This window comes from Sciurus carolinensis, chromosome 5 (assembly GCF_902686445.1).
Source record: "Sciurus carolinensis chromosome 5, mSciCar1.2, whole genome shotgun sequence".
NCBI classification, from domain to species: domain Eukaryota; kingdom Metazoa; phylum Chordata; class Mammalia; order Rodentia; family Sciuridae; genus Sciurus; species Sciurus carolinensis.
In genome coordinates, this window is record NC_062217.1 from 43,837,758 (window position 1) to 43,849,862 (window position 12,105).

The 12,105-nt window shown below is 34.2% G+C and overlaps 2 protein-coding genes across 2 annotated transcripts in view; one reads left to right on the top strand and one right to left on the bottom strand.

Moving 5' to 3' along the window:
- Positions 1 to 12,105, bottom strand: part of Gtf2f2 (general transcription factor IIF subunit 2) — a 142,619-nt gene that overhangs the window by 62,901 nt on the left and 67,613 nt on the right. The gene's annotated exons all lie outside the window — the stretch shown is intronic.
- Kctd4 (potassium channel tetramerization domain containing 4) lies at positions 314 to 8,848 on the top strand. The gene is made up of 2 exons (XM_047553141.1): positions 314 to 476; positions 7,238 to 8,848. The coding sequence occupies exon 2, from the start codon at positions 7,420 to 7,422 to the stop codon at positions 8,197 to 8,199; it is 780 nt and encodes a 259-aa protein (XP_047409097.1). The 5' UTR covers positions 314 to 476; positions 7,238 to 7,419; the 3' UTR covers positions 8,200 to 8,848.

The window sequence follows — 12,105 nt, forward strand, 5'->3', positions numbered from 1 at the left end:
AGAAACTGTCCAAGACTTGAAAATATCCTAACTTCTCCAAACTGAACCTTCCTACTCTACAACTTCAGATGCTGAAATACACTCTGTGCTGAAGAACTGCAGAGAAATAACCAATTGGCACTTTTTACATGGCATTTTTAAAAGGACATCCCTAGTTTAAGTTAAACTAGTAAGCAAGCAGGAAGGGTGCTTATTAGCATTGGCATGTAAGTAATGAGATCAGATATGTTAGGAAGTCCTTAGGCATCAGGAAGTTATAGGTGTTATTTCCACAGACCACTTGGGATCCAGAAACACAGAGCCTTTAAAGGCACTTCTAACTCCAGCTAAAACACAGACCTATGGACTAGCAACCAACACTTTGGATGAATCCTTCAGACTTTTAAAGTGACTCCTCTTATTTACATCACTCCTGAGTCTATACTGTTTGGAAAAGGACAGAAGGAGTATTTTCAGAGAACAGGTGCATTTAAAAGGTAAACCATTTTTTTATTCCTAGCAGTCTCCTTTCTTCTCATTTAAAATATTTTCCTAGCAGTTTTTTGCCCGTGCGTCTCAGGGTAATGCTACCTGGCATCTTAACAAACCAGTTAGGCAAACTTCTTATTTCTATCTTATTAAACAGGTGAAAAGATGATCTTTATTGAAATTTGTGAACTGATGTTCTGATTTATATTTGTCTTCAGAAATTTTAGAAATAAAATGTATGCTTAGATTTCGGTAAACTAACTTAGAGGGTTAGCATGTGATTATTTACCTCAACGATAACTAAATCAGATATATATCCTAAAGTTACCTGTTTGTACATGTTTTCTTATAACTATGTTCAAATTACAAATATGCCTGATGTGCTGAGAATTCTCAAGTTAAAATCAAAACTCCTCCATAATGGGAGGACTAGATTAATTATCTAGAAAAGAACTCAACTTCCTCACCCATAATACTGCCTCTCAACTTCTTCATATGGACAGGGAGAAAAAGGGATTGTATACAAAAGGAGGTGGGGAGGATTTCTGTATAAAAGATGTAATGTTATCCAGAGTGTCTGTGAATGATAAGACTGGTTATGCAGAGCAGAAAGGAAAGTGGTTAGCTAAGGTACAAAATGAAGAAGGCTTTAAATATGTGAAGGAGTCTGGATGGTCCTATCAGTTTATGAAAGCTATAAAAATTTTTGATTAAAACAACAACAAAAAAAAAAAACCCAATAAATGAGCATTTTCAAAACCACATTTGTATGTTTTAATATTCCTAAAGCACTTTAGACTATAGTCTTTTTGCTTTTTCTACCAACATATATAATTAAATCAATAGGTCTGTGTTTTAGCTGGAGTTAGAAGTGCCTTCAAAGGCCTCTTAAGTACAAATGTGGACATGATGCTGTATGAAGAGAAATACTTCTATTCCCAGAGTTGCTTTCAAGAATAAAAGGTTGAAAAAAAAATAGATTTATATAAACAAGTGCTGTTTTTATAGCATACACAGTAATGCTGTATTGCAATAATAAAAGAAAAGGGACAGGCAACAGGTTGAGTATTCCTTATCCAAAATGCTTGGGTCCAGAGTGCTTCCAATTTCTTATTTTTCTGGATTCTGGAATATTTTCACAGGCTTTACCAGCTGAGTCCCCTAACCCAAAAGCTGACAAATCAAAACTTCCCTCAAAACCATTTTGGATTTCATGTTTTCAGACCAGAAATATTCAACCTGCAGTTTGTTTTAGTTAGACCTTCATTAAAAGATGTTATCTAGATTTAGTGACTGTACTTGAAGTAAGAGAAAACCTTAAAATAATACCAAAAGCGACAACATATAGAAAGAGACTTCTGGAAAAATTAAGTTTCCTGGAGTAGATTTAACTATAATGCTATACTCTGGACAAATAGTGCCAAACACTATTGTAGATATAATGAGGAGCACAAGGAAGAAAATACAGACCCCTCTGCTTAGGAAGATTACAGTATAGTTAAAGGACACAATATTTATTAAATACTTCCAGAAGATTTAATACCACACATTTTTAAATCAACTGAATATGAATCAAGTTGCTAATTATGCCTTGAATAACTCTTGTTCTCTTTACCTTGTTTAATCAGTAACAGCAGTTAAATCATAACTAGTTCAGTTATGACTTTCAACATACTTTGATACTAAGAAATCCTCACAACTACATGGTAGAAATTTTTCCCAGCAAGGACTCCTTTGAGATATGACCCTTTTCCTGAGTTCATGAATTTCCTTAATACGGCTTTTGTTGTTGTTGTTGTTGCTGCTGTTGTTTTTTTAACTCTGGTAAATCATCAGAATCACAAGGGAGTTTTAAAAAATAACTGAGCCCACCCCCAGAGATTGTGCTAGAACTGAGCCATGAGGGGAGAAGAAGTGGTATTTTTATGACCTCTCCAGGTAATTTTAACATGCACTGGTCACATATTTTTCTGTCTTTCTCTCTGTCTCCTCTCTTTCTTTTGTCCTCATCCCATCTCCCCCAACCCTTCTCTCTCTGTTAATTTTATTTTCTTGAAATATGAAAGGAATAGCTCACAGAGCTACTCAAAAAAGCCATCAATTGCACTGTTCATCATTATTTAATGTACTACTAACAACAAAATACTAGCATTAAACTTTGACAAGCCAATGATTTTAAGACATAACTCAATCTCAGAAATGTTAAATGTGAAAAATGTTATTATGAGACTTCTCCATCTCTCATCTACAATTACTCTAAGAAACCACATGTGTTCTCATGAGCTATCATTTACTATTCTCTCCCTTCATACCCCTTCTCTCTTCTGCACCATCTCATCACTAAAGACAGAAAAGAAACAATGGAAGGGCACAGCATTTGGCAGCAAAGACCCTCTTTGTTCACTGATTTCATAACAATTGTACTTTTTCATGAGTTTTTAAAATCATGTCATTCGTTTAAAGGTCATACGTAATGATTATTAACCTAAAATATCTTCTTCCCAAAGAATAAAATTCCATTTTGCCAAATAGGGCTATAAAAATGAGTCCTATAATATTTTAACTTCAGTGTTAATTTGAGGGCTCACTGAAATGCTTTTGCTCATCTGGTTACAATAAAATGCTAGGTCAATAAAAATGTATATGGACACACTTCAAAATAAAAACTTCATATTAAAAAGCATAAAATATGCCTTCTGCTTACAAAATTATAAAACATAGGCTTCCCTGAAACATTAATCTTCTAAGGTACACTCAAAATATAAATTAATATGATTTAATAAACTGTTGTCCAGATTATCTCTGAAGTGAAAAGTAAAGAAATGTGGAATGGAATTTTACCTGAACTTCTTAGCTAGTCTGTCATTTTTATTTGTACTCTTTTTGACACACAGTGCTGTTTTCTTTCCTTAAATGAGGCTAAAAAATTCACCAACGTAGCCAAGTTTCCTGGGCTTCTCTGAAGACTTGGTTTAACACTGCAAAACACTTATACCTGTATTCACTGGACTGGAATGACACAGTCACATGATCTTTGGGCCAGAGGTTATGTCCAATGAGTCCTAGGAAGGTTCAAGCATTCTTACATAGTTCCTGAGATGCTGTAGTCAGTTACATAAGGTGGCTGACAAGTCCCAGAAAATATTTAATGCAGATGAATTTTATATTTCAAAATGAAACTAAGTATTGACAAATAGAAATAGAGCAGTTTGGAAAAATCCTTCATTCTTAAAATGTCAATATATAACAGTGTCTTTTTTTTTAACACACAAAGAGGCTAACAAAATATTCACAGAAATTATCACCGTGTTCCTTGCATCTAATGCTTTTAAGTGGAGGCTGTGAAGAAACAAGATACATGTCAAAAGGGGGGGGGGGGGGGGGGCTCAGCTTGTGCAAAGCATAGGAAGGCCAAAGCACAAGTCAACAACCTAGAAAAATGTGGGGAAGTTACAGGCAGAGACATAGTACCAGATTTAAGTAAAAATTCATAGCTACATCTCTAACTATAGATGGTTTTATTCTTTCTATGTGAGGGGAACCAATCAATCCTTTCAGAAGACAGGCATACAAGCTGCAGGTGACAACAACCAAAAGATTTGGTAGAGGTGGAGGATACAGAGACAGAAGCACATTGTTCTTATCAAAGGCAGTTCCTAAGACATCCCTTTTCCCTATAGAGGAATCTGAAAAGCAGTGGCTGAGTTTCACAGAGGAGTGATCTGTTCAGTCCAAGGGAATTGTCCAACTTTGTCTCTTCCAACCAAGAGAGACACCTTCCTGATAAGGTTCTGCTTCCTTCCATAGCACAGGAATATTTCTGGCATAAAAATGAAGTAAGCATATATTACGATGATGTCCTGTATTGATAATAGTGATGACAAGGAACTTGTTTCCCATTAAAAGTTGGTAGAAAAGATGGGAATTCTTTTCATTATCCTGGAATAAACTGTGCCTAATGCAGACAGTAGGAGATTAAAGTTGTTGCATAGTGAAAAGTTTTGCTGGAACTTGGTTAGGCATTTGGTCCAATTAACTTCAGAAGAGACTCCTACCAAGGGCCTCTTTAATTTGTCAAAGTTGGCTAAAGGGAGATTTTGTGTACCATTACAGATGTCTAAGATAGAGACATCTAACTCTTATGAGAGACTAAGTTTCTAAAAAGAAAACAGGGCCCCTATCTTCCCAAACTTTTGTATCTTTCTGCCTGCAAAAGCAGATGAAATCCTTAAATCTAGTGATCAAATGCACCTAGGCATGCTAATCTTTGAAGGGGTTAAGCCCTTCTGCTGAAACACAGTTAATTACATTTTGTACCTGCAGTAAGGCAGAGAAATATAGTCACATAAACAAGGAATGCTTCCCTTGGTGTGAGTACAAAAACACCATTTTATAGATTCAGGAATGTATGAACCTACTCAACACTACCTAGAATAAGTACTCCCCACACCAAGTGGACAGACTTAGAACAGACTTATAAGTGGCCAACTTGGCCTTCTCTTAAGGGGCACATGTACCACAACAGGAGCAATGATCAATGAATTCCTAAAATGGAGGTAATGTGGATAAGGTAGGGCCTATTGGATGCCATTTTCCTTTTTTAAGACTGGAGCAAAGACTACACAAAAGAAAAGTCCTGTGGATTCACAGCAGCTTCTAGTGAGGCACCAAGATCAGGCTTCATTACACTACTGCTGCCAAGCCATAGGTGGCAGGTTTGCAAAAGTCAAGCAGAGTAGAGAAGTGATCAAGGATAAGAGGCACATTATGGGGTGGATCTGCATCTATTGTGGCAAGCCTGAAGAAGCTAAGTGCATTAGTGCCTTGAAAATTTGGCAGCAGAAACCAGAAGTGAGTTAGCAAACATAAGGTGCCTCTGGAATGATGACTGAAGAAGATCGAAGTCCCACTCCCAGCAGTCCTGCCTCACCTCGTACCTCCTTGCCCCGGGCAAGCCCATACTCTAGCAGTAAGAGCATCTAGGTTTCCCCAAAGAGGCATCTAGACAGGTGAAACAGGTATAAAGTAGCAGATCCAGCATTACACAGCATATAACCACGCCATTTTATTTAACATATGAGAAAATTCTAGCACAGTTTCCATCTCTATACTACAGTCATGCTGTATTGATCTTGGTGTCCCATAAAATTCATAAATGAAATTGTTGTATTTTTGTTAATTCTACTATATGATGCTACTTGTATGTAGTGACCATCTGTAAAAGTAACGTAAGAATTCCAAGAATACATTTCCAATCTGTGTCCCTCCTCCAAATCTATTCAGTATTTCTTAAAAAGTTTCACATATACAAAAAATCTGATTCTGAAAAAACAAAATCAACACAGACATGAGATTGTCAGAATACAAGAACAACTCTTCTTAAATGCTGTAGGACTAAGAGGAAGCATTAGACTAAGCATTTGCTTTGCTGTTAACAGGCTGTAAAGTCCTAGAAAAAACACTAAAAATTCTCTGGAATGCAATTTTAATTTGGTAAAATGAGAAAGTTGAATTTCGTTGTTTCTACACAAAACTTCAGCTCTGAAAATATGCCTTAGTTTTCAAGTTCAAATTCAATGGGCTTTTGATAATCTCAATGATACATAAATGCTGCATTCAGTATCTGCCATAATTAAGAATATTATCTTTTATATCTAAAGAAAATCTAACATTGAGAAAATAAAAGGCAGATATTTTAAAGGAATCTAATACTTCTAACAACATATAGCCGAATAATTTAAAAATATCTTTAATTCAACAGAAATATAAATCAATTTAATTTAAATTTAAAGTCTAATTCTAAAAACAATGTAATTCCTCAGAATAATTTAGTAGACAAGCAGGTCAAATAATAATGTACTGAGGACAGGTTCACATTTCTCACCACTCTGCCTTTAAGTTTTAGAAGTGAAAGTTTCAGAATCCTAAAATGCTTTGGAAGGGAAGTTACAGGGGAAACAGAGAAAGCATGGGCATCAGTTACAGTTCTTTGACCCTTTGTGAAATAAACCAACAAATAACAAACTTGCCCATGACATTACTCTGTAGTAGGTATTCTGAATCTCCATCTTTCTCCTACCTCCCTAGTACACATGCACACATGCTGCACACACACAGTGACAGTATTTCCTATAGTAGTCCAAGTCTTTCTTCAGCACTGAAGTAGGTTTAGGGTGAAACATGCTCATATATATTTCACAGGAACTTGTAATTAAAAAAAAAAAAAAAACGAAAAACTACAAAGCCTATTTATTTTCCCTTTAAATTTAAAAAAAAAGAATAAATTCCTTTGTGAAAAGATGTGAAGAAAATGTATTCTCACTTAACTAAGATCCCCAAATCAGAATCACATGCAAATCCAAACAAATCCAAGTATGATGCCACAAACAGGTTTAAATATCCTTACTTGGGTCTCAAAAATGGTGAAATATGTGACTTTTTATAGGAGAGAAAATTCTATACAACTAAGTCCTTTCAGCTTAGTTTTCTATTTATGATTTACTTTAAAAATGACACTAATGCAACATTCATTATTTACCAAAAGATGACAGCATTATTCAATTTAAGCCTGCCTGACTGAGAAATAATTTAAACATTTAGAAAAGGATAAAAATCCACATTTTTGGAGAATTAAAAACAAGTAACTGTGAGAGGAAAATCAACGTATTCTGAGTAATTCTTAGTACTTCAAAGAATATACATAAAAACCCTTCACAACAAATTCCTTCCCTGATACGGTTAAATGCAAATTCTCTTTTCCATCCTCCAGAAAGCTCCTGCATACATAGCCGACGCGCCACCTACTGCAAAACCGAGCTGACAGCACAGGCGATGCTGCCAGCATTTCCATTCCATCGCCAGGCTGGGACTGAATAAAGGCGTGTTTGTGTGGTAGTGTTTCTGTCTTAAAAGCCTCACAGCCAAGAACGAGCTGAAATAGCATCTTCAGAAATGGAGCGTAAAATAATCAGAAGAGAAAAAGAAAAGGAGTATGAAGGGAAACACAACAGCCAGGAAGACACTGACCAAGGAAAGAACTGCAAATCTACACTGATGACCCTCAACGTTGGTGGATATTTATACATTACTCAAAAACAGACACTGACCAAGTACCCAGACACTTTCCTTGAAGGTATAGTAAATGGGAAAATCCTCTGCCCATTCGATGCTGATGGCCATTATTTCATAGACAGGGATGGGCTCCTCTTCAGGCACGTCCTAAACTTCCTACGAAATGGAGAACTTCTGTTGCCTGAAGGGTTTCGAGAAAATCAACTTCTTGCACAAGAAGCAGAATTCTTTCAGCTCAAGGGACTGGCAGAGGAAGTGAAATCCAGGTGGGAAAAAGAACAGCTAACACCCAGAGAGACCACTTTCTTGGAAATAACAGATAACCATGATCGTTCACAAGGACTGAGGATCTTCTGTAATGCTCCTGATTTCATATCAAAAATTAAATCTCGCATTGTTCTGGTGTCTAAAAGCAGGCTGGATGGATTTCCGGAGGAGTTTTCAATATCGTCAAATATCATTCAATTTAAATACTTCATAAAGTCTGAAAATGGCACTCGACTTGTACTAAAGGAAGACAACACCTTTGTCTGTACCTTGGAAACTCTGAAGTTTGAGGCTATAATGATGGCTTTAAAGTGTGGTTTTAGACTGCTGACCAGCCTGGATTGTTCCAAAGGGTCAATTGTTCACAGCGATGCACTTCATTTTATCAAGTAATTACCTGTCTTATGAACAAAGGCAACAAGCATGCAGCCAGCAAGCTTCGGAAAACCACAGCATCAAAGGCATCCCAAATAACGTGCCCAGCTAGCTCTGTACTACAGAGCCCTGCTGCTAATCAAGTACTGTGAGCTAATGGTATGTAAATTCTATCGCTAAACATGTTCTTCTCTGGGGTATTCCTGCAGATTGGACTCTTCCACCTAAAATGAAAACAATAATCTTCTATATTCTGTAAATAAAGACTGAATGTGTTTGCTATTGTTTATTTTTCCTTAAGCTGTTTTCAATCAGAATGTCTTGGGCACTTGCACAAAAAACAAGCATGTACATTATCTTTAGTGCATTTAAGTAAATGGTAATTAAATATTTTAAGGGGCTATAAGGTTTAAAATCCTTAATACTTATGGCAGAAATCTACAAAGAAACTGAACTGGTAAAATTACCACTGAAAGCAAAACAGATGTGCAGATCTACCTAGAACAGAGTTATAGTGAAACAAAAGGAGATTGTAAAAAGCTGTTAAAGCTATTTATTTGATTTTTAAAAACAGGAACCAAAAGCTTATTCACAATTTCTGTATCTCACTCTGGAATTATAGCTTAATTGATATTATGCTGAAAATTCCTAGAAAACTGCTTGACAATAAAAATAAATAAAAGTATTGCTAGCTTCTTTGCTTGTATTATAATGATTAAAAAGTCACATGTGTCACTTTAAAAACAGATAGTACCACTTGATGATTTCACACATTATTATTATGCACTGATGTAATCAACCGAAGTCTATAGTAACCCTGACTGGTCTTAGGAGAAACAAAAATCAGCAAATTCATTTCTTTGCACACTGAGTTCCAATACAGCATGGGTAACTTAGTCTCAATGGAGTACATGGTATTAGAATAATAAAGAAGACCATTTTCATAATCACCTAAATATCTGTTCATTTTTCAAGCTCAAAAACATTAAATGAACATCACTAAACATTATTCTCATGGAAGAACTTTATTCTTTTCAACACCTATCTTGATGCTGAATCTCAGATTCAGAGTTGTGTTGATTTATCTATGCTAATTTTTAAGAAAATCTTTAAAAATTGTTTTACATGTGGTTGCTTTAATGAAATAATGTACAAATTGAACTCTAAATGTGAGTGCATCCTCCTTTCCCCCACAAAGAACAGCTAAATCATTTCTATGCACTCATTTTCTGGTTTCTAAGAACATATTATATCTTAAAATTTGCTCCTTTAAAAATAAGACATTAAAACCGATAACTAAATCTTAGTTTTAATGAACTCAACAAGAGTTTTTTTTTTTTTTTTTTAAATGCCGGCTGAGGTGATACTGTTAAATTAGCATATATACCAAAATTTTGACTACTCATAAAAAATTAGAATGAATAAACCTAATATTCATTCACAGAACTATAACAGATTTTCAATTACAATATTTAGGGTAATATAAAAATTGACTGTATCTACTAAGTAAGAAACCTTTTCAAACCTTTTATACAAAAAAAGTCTTTCTAAAAATTCACATTAAAAACAACAGCAAACTCCACATCAACTACACAGTTTTTCCTTTATGTTATACTGAGAAGAAAATGTTTTTTGTTAAAATAGCAAATTCTCTTACTTTAAATGACTTAATTAGGACTTAAACGAACTATAAAAAATAGGGGAAAATAGTAAAAAATCTAACAGTCACTATAACTGAACTGTTTATATACTATTCGAAAGTATGAGGTGACTTTTCTTTGGCATTTTCACTCAGATATGCAAAAAATGGTAGTGATTTAATGTCAAAGCCAGATTTTTTCTAACAAGATTTCATTACAAATAAAAATAGTCCTGACAGATACATTTTATAAGAGATGTGATTGAACTATCTCCTTGCATCCATTCACAAAAAGAGAATTTAAATTTTAGGAATAAAGTTAAATTTTAAGAAACAACTAAAGATATCAGATTCATTTTTATGAACTAGTTGCAAATGCAAACAAATCATACCTGGATGCATTTAATTCCTTCTCTGATAAATCACAGTATTATAAAACAATTTAATAATCTAGAAGAAAATTTGACTAGACTGGTTATCCTTGTAACTTTTTATAAATGTACCTTTGTATTATTATTATTATTATTATTAGCATGTGTGTGTGTGTGTGTGTATGTGTGTGTGTGGCACTAGGAGTTGAACCCAGGGCCTCATGCATGCCAGGAAAGCACTCTGCCACTGAGCTATACCCCCAGTCCTAAATGTACTGTTCAAAATTCAAAATTACTTGTACCTGTATTTACATATTCAAATACACTATGAATAGAAAATACCTAGTTTTTAATTTTAGTGTTTTCTGAAATAATTTAGAAATATCTTCTATCAAGAAACTCAAGAAATCACACAAAATGTCAATTATAATTCAGAGTGAAGCTTTCATCACATTTTGTTTGCAGTCACTGAAGAATTTCTTTCTCAAATCTTATGAGTAAATATTGTCCCAAAGAACAAATCACAAAGTGAATCTTTATCTGTCTTTCTAAAAGAAAGGCAATAAAAAGGTTACTATAGTTGTCTTGAGCTTAAAATATAGTCTCTTGTATTTGGAATTAGCCCATGCAATGACTGTAGCACCAACTTTAAAATATGCAAAATACAAACATTGCTGATGACCTTTACTATATTTTAAAAATGTATATTGCTACCTTAAGCATTTGAACTATAAGTAATAAAAAGTAACATCTGTTAAGTGTTTTCTATGTGCCAGATATTATCCTATGAGCACACATTATCTCAATTAATCCTCAAACAACCCAAGAAAGGTACTAATATTTCCTTACAAATGAAGAAAGAGACACTTATAGGGTTTAATAACATGCCCAAGATCATGGAAACAAGATAAAACTCATAGCAGTTCCAGGCAGCAGTTTCTTAGGTCACTTATATTCCTAACATCTAAAACACGGCACAAAATAGGCATTCACGAAGTAGAACTGAATAGAAAATACTAAAATACAGAATCTCACGATGCAATTATTCCTAATATGTTAAGTGAAAAACTGCACTTTGGAAAAGCAAGTAATATTTTTAAAGTCGTGTCATGTCAGTTAAAGAACATGAAGTGAATCATCTATCTCACAAGACTAAAGAATATTTCAAATTTATCTGATTGTGAATCTAGATTTTTACATATCAGGTTTGCTGAAAAGAAGGTTAACTTGTTACAACTCGTACAATCTACAGAACTAATAAATTTTGAGAGAAAATATGGTACAATGAAACTCACATAGGTCCTGGAGTCAGTCTTGGGTTCAAATTCCACTAACTTCCACTAACCTACTCACAGGATCATAAGCAAGATCCTTAACTTTTAAAATTTCAAACTCTGCATAGCAAAACAGGGAAAACAGTGATTATTTGATAGGGCTTTTGAAAGGTTTAAGTTAAATTCTGAGTTTTATGTAAAGTGCTGCACACTTCACAGACTTTCAATAACAGCATTATTATAGTGCAGAGGTACATTCAGAGTCATGAAAAACAGGCATAAAAATGCACACATTAATTAGGCTTTCTACTTAAATAGAGAACTTTTAACAAATGCATGCTTAATTCTGTGATGAAATATAAGACACAAAAATTTTCTTTAAGTTACTATAAGCAAACAGATTTTATTTTATTAATTAAAAAAATATGAGTTTCTTGGGAATTATTTTCTAGCCTGATAAAAAATATATAACAAATAAACATAGTTGCTGTTGTATCAGCAATTTAAAATCAATGGGAGTAATACAAGTGATCATGCAATCTTAAAGATATGCCTATCTAATAAATTATGATTAACTTAAAGCAGTGGTGTTAGTCATGGTTATTAAATATAGCATTTGATCATTAATTATCCTGGTAGT